The following is a 17,084-nucleotide window of genomic DNA, read 5'->3' as shown; positions in this document are numbered from 1 at the left end:
TGCCTTCATCATGAAATGTAAATGGTAAGTCGTTTCATCCATCAGCTTTGTGCTAATTCAGGCCCGATTAACGACTTAACAGTTTCCCGGGCGACCACTGAGCCGTGTTTTACATCGCTATAGTTTCAACTCCAAATGGACTATATGAAAGCAATCTGAATTTATTCATTTTTCAGACAGACCAATGACGAAAAGGGATGATGTCAACTCCATGTTTTTTTCTTCCAGAACTTCGCATTTTGTTATACAATAGAAATGCGTTTGTTTTGACAAGTGTCCCGATAAGTAAGATTCTTTGTTCAGTGTCATCTGTTTCTAACATACAAATAGGATAGTCGTTAGCAAATCATTGATCAAAATGATACTAGATATCATTTAGAGGGGACACTGTCATATGCATTGGACTGTTCCTGGTGACGTCATCACGGAACGGTTACTTGATTGGAGAGCGAGCCATCCCATCACGACCTCAGAACAGTCTCTCCAAGCTTGCTTCGACTCAAGACGCTTCTTCAAGTCTCCTCACGCAAATCTCCTCAAGGTGTGTCTGTCACTTGTGGATATTCTTAGAAGTTATTTCATGCATAGATCTAAATCCATACAGTCTCACACTGATTGTCCAGTCGTTGTGCACATGAGGTATCCGTACTTCTTTTAAATAGCTGTATGAATGTCTTTCTAGTGGCGTGTTTCATTTATAGGCTACTGCTGAGGCAAACCGCACCACTATTCAAGGACGTACTGTAAATATAGACAAGCCCGCACCAAACCGCACTTCTGTTGCCCTCTGTTGTGTTTTTAAAAAAACACAACAGAGGGCAACAGTAATAGTTATGTTCTGATGAGGAATATCCATATGAGAAAGTAACATTTCGCGTTTCATGTTGTCGTTGTTGTTGCTTTTTTTTCACAACGGTTCCATCCAGAACTATGCTGGGCGGTGCCGTCTGCATCACATTGAACGACCTGTCACACCTAGCGCCTGTATATCTAACTCAAAACTTTGTTTAAAACTATCGTGGAAAGACGCTATAGCGTACGTGTGTTTAACGATATCGCCTTTAACTTTACACTACAATATCAGTTATTTTAAAAATCATTCTAAAAGATCTCAAAATTCGGGGAAAATCTCTATTCTCAATACCGATTAAAAGAAAATCAGAGATACTACTACAATAATCTCTGCAAAGTAGAATGTTTATAGTTCTTGCCTATTTGTGTTCGACTTTCGGATCGACATTCACATGGGGTTGTCCTCCGGTTTCCCGTAAAACTAATCCACCGGTTTGGCTTCAAACAATTAATTATTTCGCCCGTATGACGCTGTTTACAAGGCATTTCCTACATCGTAACAAACAATCCGCCGTAAGGCGCGTTTGATGAATCTCCTGGCAGCCGTTGCTAGGTAACGAGCCTGTAAGCTTGGCTGTGTCACCAGGGATGAGCCTATTGTTCACTATTTTACGCAGATCCTCCTGAATATTGATCTCTAAGTGGGGACTTAAATCTAAGGCCCAGTTTACACATGCATTTTCCGAACACACTTGGAGCACATCAGACCAAGTCCGACTCAGCGCAGTCGATTTTGGACTGTGTAAACAGAAATTTAGGCTACTCAAGGACCCTTTTTGCTTGAGCAACCCCGAGACCAAGGTCAAGTCGGACTCAGGTCGCCTTTACTTGTATGCAAATCTACGAAGTCGACTCCGAGTGCACTGCCGGTGAGTTATAAAATGCCCAGGTCGGCGGTCATATGAAAATCAGTGAAAGCACCGTTGAAACCCTACTTTTGACGTTACAGTCTTTCTTATTGGCCTCTTTGTGAATATTCTCAGGCAACGTAAAAAGTTTAATTCAAATGTTAAAGAATCTGAAGAGGAATTTTCTTCTTGATGTTGCTAAGTTTTTATGTTTCAATTTGACAGACGTAATAAAAAAAAAAGATCTTGAGAAGTAGACTCAGAAACTGCATCTACATAAGGGAGTTGAGAACAGTAGCACCGGCAGCAATGTCACGTACTATTGTCACCAGTCACCATGCCGAAGTGCGGGAACGCTTTGGGAGCAAGATCAGGTACACGGTCGGTCCAGAGAGTGAGTGGCCAGAGGTCAGTAAACTGCTTTGCTTCTAAAATCTTGTGGAAAATAGTGCACGGAATATCATTTAAGATTGATGATGAAAAAAGGCACCAACTAATGATATCATGATGACTCACACTTCATACCTTGATAGTTGTATTTTGTTCCTCTGTGTTAATACATATTAATGAGAGAAAAAGACGTTTCAATGACGATCATTGTCTTGTGTCCTTACAGATGAAGGATGGACTCAACCCCTTCCCTGTGATGAATGAGTTCAAAGTCGGCAAACCAGGAGCTATCGACCATCCACACCGAGGTTATGAAACTGTAGGTTGTAAATTGTCTTTCCAAAAATTTCCAAAATATACATTTAGAATACAACACGGGGTATTCCGTATCACCCGAGGCACCAGCCCGACCGCGGGTAGGATCGCCCTCCGGCCGTACATACATATCGCACACACGTTGATTGAGCGAGATACATTCTCGTAAACGCGTTCGAAAATATCTACAGTAGTTCCTATTCACTCCTGTCCCCCTTTGCACAGGGAAGTGAATAGGGCTAAGGACAAGAGCTTAGATAACGATAACAAAGTTTATTGCGAATTCGTTCCCGTGGGCTAGTTGCAAGAGAACAACAAGAGCCCGAGCTCGACCCCCTTGAAGACACTTCTACCCCAAGCCCCACATATAGTGTACAAGAAAAAATAAAATATAAAGCATACACGTACACAATACAATGAAGATTAATCCACGTTGCTAGTTCCATATCTAGGTTACTAATCTGGGGTTTGACTTCATACCAGGTTACCAAACGCAGTCCTTTATTCTGCATCTATGTAAGGATGTGATACATTCATGCAACGAAGCAAACGGTATGGTGTCTGTTTTGACCCTTTGATTATTCAACAAGGACAATTTGCGTGATCAACAATTTAACAGGACAAGATCTACGGTGTAGCTGTTTGTGGAGCAACACAACCACATGATATTGCCAGACTTCAAAGCAAGCCATTTCATGGGGCGATAGGAGTCTGTTGACCAGGGATGATCTGTTCTCCATTTTTCCAGGCCACCTACATTCTGAGTGGACAGACCAGACACGAGGACCACAATGGACATCAGGGTACTATCGAAGCTGGTGGGCTGCAGGTCAGTATGATAGCATCATTCCTGGCAGCCAACATTTCTTCTAGTGTTTTATAGTTGTTGTAGTGGACAACATACCCACAAAAGGCTAGATCCCGAGTCGCAGAACTGTGAAAACGAAAAAAAAAATTCACTTGTCAATTTCCAGTGGATGACTGCAGGCAAAGGCGTTGTCCACTGTGAGGTACCGGCCAATGATGACGACACAGAGAACCACGGTCTGCAGCTCTGGATAAACCTGAAGAAAGCAGACAAGATGATGGAACCGGCTTTCCAGGAACTTCTGAGCAAGGACATCCCCAAACCCAGCAAGGACGGGGTTACCGTGGCTGTGATTGCAGGGGAGTCGCTGGGGGTGAAGGTAAGGAGTTACTGTATTTACATCGTGGTCATGTCAAATCAAAGGGTTAAGAAAATGTCTAAAATGTCAGATATTTCAAAATGTTTTGTAACATCCAAGCAGATTGTTAATCCTTCTATCTCTCGTATCATAATCTATTCATATCGCTGATACTTCATGTAATGGACAATACGAGCATCAGTTCTTTCTAAAATTATAGAATATACTGTTTCTTCAGTAGGTCTCAAAGTAAATAATTACATTTGAATGATAATGACAAATCTGTCCTGTGTTGTCTCAGTCACTGTGTCTTGTTGTTACCTCAGTCCCAGGTGTACACAAGGACCCCTACCATGTTCCTGGACTTCAAGTTGGAACCAGGAGCAAAATACACTCAAGCTGTGCCCAAAGGTAGGTGACAGAATATCTGTACCTGAACTAACGTAGGTCAACCAAGCAAGCAAGCAAGCAAGCAAGCAAGCAAGCAAGCAAGCAAGCAAGCAAGCAAGCAACCAACCAACCAACCAACCAACCAACCAACCAACCAATCAACGGGAAATGTTCGGAACAGTGATTTTTTTTGGTGCAAATTAGAAGTATCTCATAATAACTATTGATTCATAACGTCCTTTGTTTTGTCCAGGATGGAATGGCTTTGTGCATGTCCTGTCAGGAAATGTGCATCTTGGTAAGTCCATCCTGTCTTGCAATCAAAATAAATCCACACAAACTTAATCTGCACAGAACAAGCTGGAGTTTTGCATGTCATTGTCAAGTTCTCTATATCACTTTTCCCTGTCAGCTACGTAGCTGTGTCAAGTTTCTTCATTCTCCCCTACAGGCCCAGAGGACAAACAAACTGTGGGAAAACCACATCACACCATGGTCATGGGCGATGGAGAAGGACTGACCCTGCAGAACAAGGTATGTATACATATTAGGAACATATTTTGAACATTTCAACATTGTTCCTTGTGTGGCACTATCTGTACGTTATATCTTTTGGCGACGCCTTAGAGGTGAGCCTAATATTATACTTTATTTCTGATGTGTCAACTCTGTCTTCTGCATTGTTCAGGGCCCAGAAAAGGTACAGTTTGTGCTGATTGCAGGAGAGCCAATCAACGAGCCGTTCTACATAGATGGTAGGTCCTAATATACTTCTGTCCTTCTTAAACACTCAGATTTGCTATGCGCATGTTCTGGGTTCTTTCTTTAAATGTGTTGGTTCCTATTAATGCAAAGTAAACTGTTACAACACAGAGGTTTTGCTGATAACACATGGAAACAACTCACCACTTTAGACAAGTAACTTTAAATCTATTCAGTTAGAATGAATTTGATACAAATTTCTGTGTAACACAATTAATGATTGTTCTCCGTATTTCAACACACCTGACAACAAGCTTCACGTCTTTCAGGTCATTTTGTGATGAACACAAAGGAGGAGGCCCTTGCGGCCCGTGAAGATTTGCTCAACGGTAGGAACGGGTTTGAGAACGCGCCGACCTGGAAGTCTTCTGCCCTCGCTGCCTGGAAGTCTTCTGCCCTCGCTGCCCAGAAGTGACCGGGTCCCAGGGGAATTCAGCCAAACCTGTATACCACCCACAAACACAACGTGACAGTCAGCTGAAGAAGAGTTGGATAAGGGGCGGTTTAAACTGGAAAAAAACTCCTACCTAACAGATGACTCTACTCTATTCCATTCTACTCATGTTGCCGTATGCTGACCCATTTCAACCAATCACAGAACGACTTAACCCCGAAAAAGTTGCTTGAGAAAGTGTTAGATGTGCTTTAGATTATAACCATTTATTTAAAGGTGCCCCAAGCGATTTCCGGGATTAAACTGGAAGTATTCTGGATAAGGCAATCTGAATGAAATTGATAATTACTTCCCCATATTAGTACATTTGCATAATAATTTCATACTTAAAAAAAGCGTTAAAAAAGAGTACAGAAACAAGCTGCAAAAGGAGTGTTTCATTTATTAGAATCTAATCATAATGTTTGCACAAAGAAGCTTAAAAAGGCAGTGACCAAAACTACTGACAGAATCTTCTCATTCACACTTGCAAATGATTTTGTTTAATCAAAACATATCACACACACAAACGTCTGTCACATTTGAAGATTAAGAAAAAATAAATCAGAATAGACATAACCTTGCAAACCTTTGACAAAAGAAAAAAGGTATTAAGTCTTGTGTTATTCTTCTTGTTCTTTTGCGTAATTTGATATTGTGATCGTGGTGATATTTTGTGGTTTTCATTCTTTCACCCTTTCGCCGCGTTTGCGTGAAATTTGTCATTTGATTCTTTCTTTCTTAATGCTTCAGATAAGCCGGGATTGATATCTCACACGTAGCTTATGTGTGACCATTTTGGTGGACAAGGAGCAAGGAAACAAGAACATTATGTATAGCATAAGCTCTGTTCCCACCTGCTTACTAGTACTAAGAGTCTTCGTTTCCAGGTACTCATCAACTCATGATAAACTCCAAATGTACAAGCGGCAATCGCAGCTTTACATTTCGTACAAACGACTGCAGAACAACATCAGAACGACTTCAGTTTATGGATAACTATGTGAATATCACACTATAGTACATTGTCATCGTATGTGTCTTTACTCAGTAGGATGGCATGAACAGCTATGCCCCGAGCTAATAACGTCAAAAGTTTGTTTGGGTGCACATGGTACAACACTGCATAAGTACATACTAGTACTCTGCCATCATGAATTATATCTGTTATATCTTCTTGTGTGTAATATTTTCACCAGTACGATGGTTTGTTGATTTGTTTGTTAATTGGATTATTAAACACATTGTGAATGCAATACTGTACTGTTTGTGGATTTGAATTCTTCACGATTCATCGGAAAAGGGGATGGATTTCTGCATTTTTAGGTTTAAACTTTTCTACTGGTGAAATGTGATAAGTTTCAGTGTAAAATATGGCTCTCTATTACTTCCAAACCACAAAAACGTCGTTGATGGGTTTCTTCATGGTCTCACAGCAACTCGGTGTAGGGAATCTTTCTACAGCGTCATCTAATGATAATGATAGAAACTACACCATCGTTTTGCTGCAGATGTTGTGAAGCGATCAAAGACAAGGCTTGATACCATGACATGGGGAAGCTGTTTGGAATGCAGTTAAATTTTAGGTCAACACGCCAAGAATCAATCAAAGGTAAGAAAGGTCTGCTCATGATTAAAGGTGCGACAGAGAGACGAACTGTAATGTCTACGACTAAGAAGGAAGGAAAAGGCATGGGTACCAACGTGTGTAGTTAAATGTATCAGTCACCCTTGCCACCCCACTTCATCAACATGATAACTGACTTCAGATATGCACGTATTGCCGTTACAGTAATCTTCAAAGTAACGCAATAACTTGTAGAGATAACTTAAAACTTAAAAAGAAGCGCAGGTATACGTTTTACCCCAGGCTCTTTGCTAGTATTTCAAAATTTACAATCCATCGACAATTGTAAAATTATCTCCGCAAAGGTCAATGTTTCAGTGCGTCATACCGTATTTTCTTTCTGAGAGAAAATGTTTTGGAGTGTTGTGCAGTCTGCCACACTATGATATGAAAATCACAAAGGGAAGTGTGTCTCCCACCGTGGTCTCCCCCCTCATTGATGTTTGCGCTATATTTAAAATGTCGTCAGGTCAGAAACGATCTCTCAATGTTTCCTCCCAAGTGGTTCTAATTGAACAGGTGAACTTTTCCCGCTAAGAGAGCGGTCTGGCCCGGTGGCTTTGATTTAACGTCTTGGATACCGTTCACCGAAATGGCAAGGAAACAGAGCTGGAGTTCATTAGGCATCTGGTCCACTTTATTGGACAACATAAGCACAAATTCAAACACACGTTTTATTAGGTTTGTTTAGTCTAAAACGTTTACGTCTGTGCAGACGACATCGGCGGCATTGGATAGAGTCAATCAGTTCCAGAAAACACCTTGACATTGAATCATATGGCGCCGGCGAAATTTAGAGCTGCGAAAACGTGTCATTAAGTTTTTTTTACTGCTACAATAAAAGCTTGAAGGATGGCCAACTAGCTCTCTCAATGCCGATTGTAACCGGTATCATCATCTTAGACGGAAGAAGGTCATAAGATACCTCAATTTTCGACGCTCTTCACTACATGTATTTTGTATATCCTAGTGTCCAGTCGCCAGCACACCTTACGTTTTACCTCCTAATACTTTGATATGTATAATAATAAGACTTAGCGCCGTTTCCCCAGTCATGCGTGCGATCTTTGAAGAAATTCTTAGTGAACCGAGAATCTAACTTCACTTAACAGTCAATATGGTTCGTCTAGCGAGCAGCATGGTTAATTTCACAGTAAAAAGTAATTTTAAGTAAAAAGCTTATGGTACACAATACCTTGTCTTGTTGTTCTATTTTTAAGCCACTGAAGTTGATAACTATTTTATAGAGCTAAACCAAATGTACAGAACCTTCTGGCCACGTCTTTCGTCTGCGTGTAAGAGTTGTTACCGTTCCCACAGAGGTCCTTTGGGAGCCGTCCAAGTTGTTACTGCCGAAACTTGCGTCAATCGCCCTGCAACCTTCGTGACCTCGCAATCTCACCTTGCAGGAGGAGTTCATTTTGGGAAGGAATAAAAACTACGTAAGAGAAACCAGCATTGGCCTTTTACCAAAGTTTCCCAAGATAGTCGGTGATAAGAACGGGGTGGTTAATTTTACTGTCAACATGGCCAGCAAGGGCAAGGTAGGCTTGGCGCCGACCTGCTGTGAGGCTGAGGGTTGAAATGTTAAATCACGACAGTTCATGTCAGCCCTCCATGGTGCTGAACACGGACAGAATCAATCCTTAGTCTTGGTTGTGACTGTTGTCCTGTGTGAACGGGCTACTGAAGAGCTACCGACACATCTCTTTGGAGTGAGGGTGGGGGGTTGTTTGCTTGCATGTAGGAAATAAAGACTTCTAGGGTTATTATGTGTGTTTTTGTGTGTGGGGGGGGGGGGGCGCTAGATCATAAATGAAAATTTAGAACACGTCAATGCTATAAAGTTTGTCCAGTTAACGGTTTTTACAGTTGTCTCCACTACCAAATACCAGCACTTTTAATGTTGTCAATCAATTGTTATATTACAACGAGCATGTATTGCTGCCCCCATCTACCTCTTCTCACAGCCGTGCTATGCCTTGTGTTAGCCTGGGATCCAAATCTATTCGGCCTCTCCTAGCCGCGTTCGTCCTCTTCGCTATTTGCGGAGAGGACGGAAGAGACCTGGCAGCTAGGTTCGGATACCAGGCTAGTCTTGTGTCAGAACCACTAAGCGCTGATGGCTACTTTCCTCCGAGGCGTGGGCTACTATATCTCTCCACAGATCCTCCTGACTTGGCACTGTTAAGCTGACTCATTAGGATGCCACGGCAAAAGAATTTCTATTTTTATCGGGTTTGCTTGAATCTTGCCTTGGGCCCACTCTTTCCCTTTTCCCGTCAATCTGACTTGACATTACTTTCCAATTACGTTGAATGTAGAAAATAAATCTGTATCAGTAGCCGGGCCCGATAACGCGAGATTTGAAAAGCAAAACTTGGCTCGCTATTTACCCGGTAGATCGCCTGAGGAATGTCACAGACACCTTGCATGATTCCACGTTACTGATTTGACTCGAATTGAAATAGCTTTTTGCTGAGTGGCTGGAGTCTAATCAGACCTGACGCAGGCGGTGAGAACCTGTTTTGATCAGTGTTTATTTGGTAAAATCAGTGGGGGATGATGTCAGAAGAAACCGGTCGCCAGGCAGGTTACACCAATAAACAAACCCTCTCTGTCAGGGACACTTGTCGCTTCAACTGTCGCACACAAGCCAAGACAATCACTCTCGAACAACAAACCGACTTTGGTGGCCAAAATATAAACGTATTCCATTCTGAAGATGGCATGAGATAATTATTACATCTGCTGTCATATTTGCAATATAAATCAAATACACAGTATGTACAGCAATAGTTCAGGATTAAGGTTATGATATGGCGTTTTTTTCTCTTTGTTGAGATAAATTAGTTAGTCTCGCGGCCTGACGGTTCGAATGAGCATCAGTGGTCAGGAGTTTGTATATTCAGGAGTTAACCCCGAAAACTGGTGTCGACTTGATAAGCCGTCGTCTTTTCTCTGCCTGGAGAGGGCGGAAGAAGGGATTGTGATTCATCCTAAGACGTGAACCTCCAGCATAGATGTGGTTGTCAACGCATACGTAGGGAGAGTGGCGATAAGTTTTCTGCCTTCATGAAACAATAAAGTGTCTCTCTCACTGTCTGTGCTCTCTCTCTCTTTCTTTCTCTGTAGCTCTCTCACTCTTTCACACACACGCACACACGCACACACGCACACACACACACACACACACACACACACACACACACACACACACTCACACACACTCACACACACAGGCGCGCGCGCGCGCAAACACGCACACACGCACGACTCGTCGATGTGACGTCTGCTTGTAATTTTGACATTTTAAAGAGACTGTCTTTTCTTATATCAAAGCACGCGAAAGTCCACGAGGACTAGATGTGTTATGTCAAATCCAATTTGCAAGTCTCTACATATAACATAACGTTACATGTGATACAAATGATATTCCGTAACCCGTACGGAACACTGGAGGCTGGACCGTGCTTGCTTTGTAAAGTTGTCGACTCTCCGACTTCCCCTCGCTCGTCAAAGCGGTCCACCCCGCCGAGTAACCCCGCCAGTCACTATCTCAGACATCTTAAAGTACCAAGATGAAGGACAAGGGTCATGAAGTCATGAACAGGTCTATAAAGGTGAAGGATATTTGTCAGTCCCGTTCAAAGGCACTACAAAGAACAGAAACAGTAAACAGTGTGCAAATGTGAGATTCTGAACGCTACAAGTAGTGAATTTTTCACGGAAAATCGAAGAGAACTAACATTACCTCACACCAACAACTAATTAACTATCATTGAAAACCAGACAGTCTTTGAGGTCTTATGTCGTTCTGTGGTAACAGCGATCAATACACGATCAGCAGTCACAGCGATGCTTAGTTCAGCTTGGCTTATGTAAAGTATGTCCAATGCATGCTAGTCTCGTGTATCAACTATTGTCACGGGAGAAGGACGCTCTAGGCCTTAGCGATAGAAGTTAAATAGGAGGAAAAAGTAGTTTTGTTTGAGTTGAGCCTCCCAGCTCTTCAGCGGAGATTTGAAGATTTGGAGACGGTGGCTCACAGCAAATGACTCCTGACAGGCGCAACCCAGAAGCAATGGAGGCGACCGTCTGTTCTAATGATGTGTCTGCAGGGGCCGGGGAAGACCCAGACTTGATCCTGGCCTGACACCAAGGCAAACTCGCGAAGCCTGCGGCCCTGACAGACGCACACCTGGTTCTGCTTTAAGTCTTGTCTCTCTGGTGCCAGGGCCTAGTTTGGCGGGAAGTCTGCCGCTGCCGTTCACTTGCAAAAGGGCGGAAGGGCAGCTGAGGCTTAGGGGGTAATGATACCTTTGTCTTGAAGGTGAAGAAGTCTAGTCAATATGGCAAAAAAGCCACATCAAAGTAGTAGACTATAATGTCAGTTAAATGTAATTCTCAGACTTGACTCGGACGTTAGACTTGATCTTGTCCACCGGTCGAGGACGGATTTTTGTCAGGTCGCCGACAAAGACAACAGGAGATGACGGGCGAAAACAATACATCGTAGACAGAGCACATTCTTCGTGAGAATGTCTGCTAAACCTCTACAAATGAGAAGCACACATTGTGTGGGCGGTTTGGTCACGAGATACGGCCCGATGATGTCACTTGCAGACGACAGTGCTAAACGCTCGAAGACCACATGTGACGTCACCACACAGGGAACACTTGGTCCCCGACAGAACGAATGAAAGTGGCGGTTGGAAATGTCAGGGTTTTTTCATGCATAGCAGATGTCATATTGTCACTGAAGGGAACCCGTAGACTTTGGCTATTCCTTTAAAGGCAGAAATGGCCCGTGAACACCTCCGACATGTACAGTTGGAACGCGATAGTCTGGAACGTTTAGACTAGGGGCTGGACTAAACTAAAGTGTTTGCAAAGACTTCAAGTTTTGACCTTGACCAATTGCGGCACTTTTGATCATGATTCTTGTCTGATATAGTCGATTCTGTCAAAAAATTCAAGTTCAAGGAAATTGAACAGACCTCGTAATCAAATCAAGCAAACTCTGGGTCTATAATGACCTCTAATTTGTGCCTAATTGATATAATGTGGCACCCAAGGGCTCAGTCATGACCTCATGGCTCTAGTCGAAGGAGGAAACCACCGCATCTGGGAACCCACAAGGTTGACCTGGACATCATCCTAACCCAGAAATACAGGGGGACAGATATGTGTCGATTTTATGTGGACGCCGACAATGTACTGTACATTTATCATTATCAGCTTGGCACAAGATGACGTTAAAGATACCCTATTGCCGTCTAAAATGAGCGGAACCGGAGCCTCAGAACACTTCGTACTGAGGCAAGTAACTTTTATTTGTCCGATCTTTTTGGGTAGGTTTTACTGTATATCATAAGATCACCAACTTCAGACCCACTCCCCAGTATGATCCATTGTCCTTACATGACATGTTCTAATTGAGCACTTATAACCAACGCCTACAAGGCCACAATATGTCTGCTACAGGAACAACAATTTACTACAAAGTCGAAGATTTCCGATGACCTTGGTGACCTTGGCTGAGAGTTTGTCGACACGCGCAACTGAAGCCCGATTTCCTTGGATCATTTCCGCTCCTTAAACGAGGCCTGCTGCTTCTTGTATTTTTGAGGAAATGTCTAACAAGTGGGCGTCTTTTTGGCGGGCTATTAAATTTTGAGACTTGCCACAATCTTTCTCAATGAAAACGAAAACAAACGAAACGGCAAAACGGAGCAGAATCGGACGGATAGTTCTGATAATATCTGATATAGCGTTAATGAAAATACACTTCGCTTTTAAACCATAGCAATTAAAGGGGGGGGGGGCACCTGCACGAGTAGATGGAAAGTGAGAAAAGGAGGAGGCAGAAACAAACAAATTCTGAATATAAACGGAGGCTGCAAGATTTACAGGGAGACTGCATGCCTGTAATACGATATGAACTATTAAATCAGTTAGCTTAAGCACCAAAATGCGGAAGTCCAAAATTAACTTCTCCGTTCCTATATTTTATTGCGAAGATAACAGACAGCACAACAAAGTGAGCCAGCACAAATAAAAACCACCACAAAAGCTTTTACTGTCATTTCCGTAATGAATACAAAATAACTGGCAACAGGCCCTGTGCTCTGAGAAGGTTATTTACATGTAGGAGATAGAAATATACTGAGTAAGACTATACCAATCACTCAGCAACCTCAGATGAAACACTAGCATTTCCAAGCCAGAAAATACAAAAGCACTATTCTCCAAGCAGAGCTTTCGATTGTGGTGGCCGCAATTTCTATCGGAGGGAGTGCAACGTTAAAAATCGCGGCCACCACTAGCCCCCAATCGAAACCTCTGCCTGGAGAATACAAAAGCACATCATACGCCGACAAATGCGAGGATCATCTCCTGTATCAAAATATCAAACCTCAAAAACATTAAGTTAATTTCACAAAATGGCGAATGCGTAAGACTTGAATTTTGTGTGGTTTGACAGCCGTGACATTGATAGTTGATTTAACGCAGGTGCGTGTCCGGGAGGTAAACTCACAAATCAGTTATTACATACCCAATATGCGTGTGTAACTCATCTACCCAACAGACCTTGAAAACGTGCGTTGGTCTGTTTGTTTAAAGGTGGAAAATTAACTTACACGATGCCGTGTGGGAATTCCCAGACAGAGTGCGGAAATGTTCACGCCTAGTGAGCGTCGATGTTGTCGTAGAGTTGACACTTTTGAGGAATTTGACTTTAAATTCTGTCCTTTGGTTCCTGCGGTTCGGTAATTGTTTCTGGACTGGTGGAAAATCAGATGACATGTTGAAGAAATACTCGTGTTGTGTTGGTACATATGTTGCGTCTGGTTCGGAATGTTTTTCTGTGGGTTGTCATGTTGAGAATTAACAGAACCGACTTACATGAAATAAACCCAGACTGCCGATACTTGTATGTCTGAACGCGAATTCAATTAGTTGAAGAATTTTAATCCTTCCTCATAATTCATAAAGACGCGACAGTAGTTTGACATCGTAGACGGTTCCCTTTATTTGACTCGGTTCTATCTGACAGTTGCAAGCCCATATCAAGGGAAGCCAACTATGTTAGTGAAATGTTTTACCTAATTAAAATCTCACTCTACCAGCAATATTTATCACTTTCACCATTCACATGCCTTCGTCGGAGATTTGTTCCCTTTTTTGCTTTCATAAGAAATTATATGAACTCGTATGGCACCGAAGAGAAATTCTCGGAGTGCCTTACTGTATGTAGTGGTTATGATAGCGATGTCGGCGGAATGTGAGGTAGTAGATAATTTCACCACACGTCGGATACACTCACATCCTGTTTAGGTTTCGCCCAATTAAGATATACAAATTAACCGGCTACTTGGCACAAGGGAAACGTCTTTTAATTACTCACATCCTACTGTTTGGGGACTGTTTACGAAACGCGAGAACTCCTCTGTGACCTTTTTTTTACGTTTGGCTGCCGTCTCGTCAGACGACAGGTGCAACGCCCTAGGGCTAATCCATTGAAAAAGTAGAAAAGGGGTGTTAGATCCTGTAATACATCCATCAACTTAATTCTAACTGCACTTCGTATGCATGGCTCCCCATTACTTCTCTCCCCTCTTAAACGCATTGACCCCCATCAGCATTTGCGACTATCCACAACATGGGCTATACTTGACTTGACTTGACAGAGAAATAGTTAACCCCAATAATGTATTTTGTATTGCATTGCACTACCACTAACGTTAACTGTTAGCTACTTGAAAAAAAGCATCATGCTTCACCTCAATTGAGGATGACTGCTTAACCCTTTTTATGCATCTTGTGTAAGAATCAAATAGATATAATTTCTTGTCGCAAATACAATCACTGCAGAAGCCACATGATTTATCACAAATTAGCTGCTGTCTTCATATGGCAAACTGCGTTCTTCTCACGAATAGCGTTACCCTTTACATGGTATACGTAAATCTACATGATTCGCCGATCATATATATCATGGCCCAGAAGAACGCCCATGGAGGTCAGCGGGGATGGAATATTTGTGAACCCTTAAGAAGTTGTGGACACGTTTCTCTCACCACTGCCGCAATCAGCGCCACTTCTACAAACAAATAAAAAGAACCGGTGCGAAGCGGTGAGGTCATTAGGTCGAGGCTACCGGTCACTGTAAAGGCCACACGGGGGCGGGCACTGACACGGCTGACACACCGGTCCAGAATTCACCGTTATGGCGAGAAACATTCTTGTATGTCACGTGTAAATAAACCGGAGTACCAAAAACACCAGTAGCTATGTTTCTCTAGGACAAGCGTGTTTATGGCAACAGACATGGTCTATGGGAAACACAATTTCGACTCTTTTGTCTGTATCTAATATCTATCAAACTTATCTATCCATCTATATGACGTATTTCTTTCTCTCAAATAATGTCTGCTTAATTCAACGCAAATAAAACACCGTGAAGTACAATCTTACAACGTTTTAGTGATATGTGCCAGTGTAACAATTGTTTTTGGAAAGCACTGCTTTGCAAGGGATGTTTCGGTGGTGTCCTTTGCCAACTCGGCCCATGGAAAATTAGACCAAAATTAGACCGAGTTGACCAGGGTGTCAGTGGGCCGAGGTGACCAGGGTGTCAGTGGGCCGAGTTGACCAGGGCGCCGAGTTGACCAGCGTGTCAGTGGGCCGAGGTGACCAGGGTGTCAGTGAGCCGGGTTGACCAGGGTGTCAGTGGGCCGAGGTGACCAGGGCGCCGAGTTGACCAGCGTGTCAGTGGGCCGAGGTGACCAGGGTGTCAGTGGGCCGAGGTGACCAGGGTGTCAGTGGGCCGAGGTGACCAGGATATAAGTTGGTAAAGGGCTAAATCGTCCTGATCCCCTATGCAAGTAATGTCATGATTGGTTCTTTGACAGTAAATGAGAACACACAGCCTTTGTCTCCACGCCCATGACGTTACAAAAAGTGGATTCTCTGTCACAGTTGTCCACCTTGTCATATATTCTCCCAGCACGAAGTTGACGAGGTGAAAGGTCCTTGCCACATGAGGGCCCATGAAGGCCCGTGTACGTCCCGCTGTCAGCGCCGTCCAGCCGGGGGAACTCGCACATTCGTCACCGCAACAAACCTGTCAGCTCCACTAGCCTCTGATACACGCCTGCTGGACAACTATGCGTCGTTAGCAGCGTTCTGATGCGTTCGTTTTCTACAAAACGTCCAAGCGTCCTCCCGCCAGCTGCCCTAGGGCGGAAGAGTCAAGGACCTGTCGGTCAGAATGTCCGAAAGATTTACAGAAATGATTGAGCATCACAAATGATGGCACGGACGCTGACATGCGCGGCATCTTTTCGTCTGTCTCCGCGGGGATGACCTCTTCAAGAAAGGTCGCCCAAGCTTCTGAAATATGTTAATCACTGAAGAATTAAAGTTCGATCGGCAAGCTACGATTACTGGGAAGTGTGTGTTAACTATTACTTTTTAGCATGTTCTTGTTGTATGGAGTCGGAAAGACACATTAAACAAAGGTAGAAAATAATTGTGCACTTCGGTCCATGTTTAATCAAACAGTAAAGGCAAAGTATGCACGAGTTGTTCCAGCAATGTGGTCGTCTAGTCATTTTAGATCAAAGTCGTAAATATTGATGCATACTTCACAACATTCACATGGTCAGTACGTGTTTGGTAGTATTATGTCTTCTATCAAAAGGTAGCCTCAGTGATATTTTCAATCCATTCATTTATCTTAATTTGATTCATAGTTTGGGTTCAAATCAGTGTCTGTTTCTAGGGCCCTTTGCACACATGGCTGATCACTCGTCCTCAGTCTCTTTGAATTGGCAACATATCCTATCTGACATGGCTACAATCTGCCGAGTTGAGTCGCAGTTGGGCGCAGACTGGAATACAGTCTCGTCCCCAGGCCCTGTCAAGACGACTCTGGTCACAAGTTTACTGCTGTCAAGACCTGTGTCTTCTGTCTACAACTTGACCCGCTGTGATAGTTCAAAAGTTCAGAATCACCCCGGTAAAGCTGGTGTCTGTGTGTACGTAATCTCCAGGCAGATCTATCTGTTGCAATGACAGTATCCAACTGGCAAAAGTAGTCCAACTGGCCATCGAGTCGATGGCCAATAATTATGCTTTTGCCAGTTGGATACTGTCATTGCTGCCGATAGATCTGCTTGGAGATTATATACACGGACTCTCCTCAGAGTCTCTGGACAGTACGATTCTGAGAGGCACGTGTAAAGGAGTAACTTGCCGGGCTGACATGAGTGGACAAACAGGTGTTTTCCGCA

General features: G+C 43.1%; 1 protein-coding gene across 1 annotated transcript; it reads left to right on the top strand.

Moving 5' to 3' along the window:
* Positions 1-453: 453 nt before the first annotated feature.
* Positions 454-6,412, top strand: LOC136436574 (pirin-like). The gene is made up of 10 exons (XM_066430639.1): positions 454-541; positions 1,926-2,108; positions 2,317-2,409; positions 3,154-3,234; positions 3,380-3,592; positions 3,898-3,982; positions 4,215-4,259; positions 4,413-4,495; positions 4,650-4,716; positions 4,993-6,412. The coding sequence occupies exons 2-10, from the start codon at positions 2,010-2,012 to the stop codon at positions 5,136-5,138; spliced, it is 912 nt and encodes a 303-aa protein (XP_066286736.1). The 5' UTR covers positions 454-541; positions 1,926-2,009; the 3' UTR covers positions 5,139-6,412.
* Positions 6,413-17,084: the final 10,672 nt, after the last annotated feature.

Source organism: Branchiostoma lanceolatum, chromosome 6 (assembly GCF_035083965.1).
Source record: "Branchiostoma lanceolatum isolate klBraLanc5 chromosome 6, klBraLanc5.hap2, whole genome shotgun sequence".
Lineage (NCBI taxonomy): Eukaryota > Metazoa > Chordata > Leptocardii > Amphioxiformes > Branchiostomatidae > Branchiostoma > Branchiostoma lanceolatum.
The sequence above is the reverse complement of the archived record's forward strand: the minus strand, read 5'-3'. Positions and strand labels throughout refer to the sequence as shown.

Bases quoted from the DNA above. Each gene is read 5' to 3' on its own strand.
- LOC136436574 (XM_066430639.1), top strand. From the start codon at position 2,010: ATGTCACGTACTATTGTCACCAGTCACCATGCCGAAGTGCGGGAACGC. The intron at 4,260-4,412 runs GTAAGTCCATCC...TCTCCCCTACAG, and splicing joins GTCAGGAAATGTGCATCTTG to GCCCAGAGGACAAACAAACT. The intron at 4,717-4,992 runs GTAGGTCCTAAT...CACGTCTTTCAG, and splicing joins CGAGCCGTTCTACATAGATG to GTCATTTTGTGATGAACACA.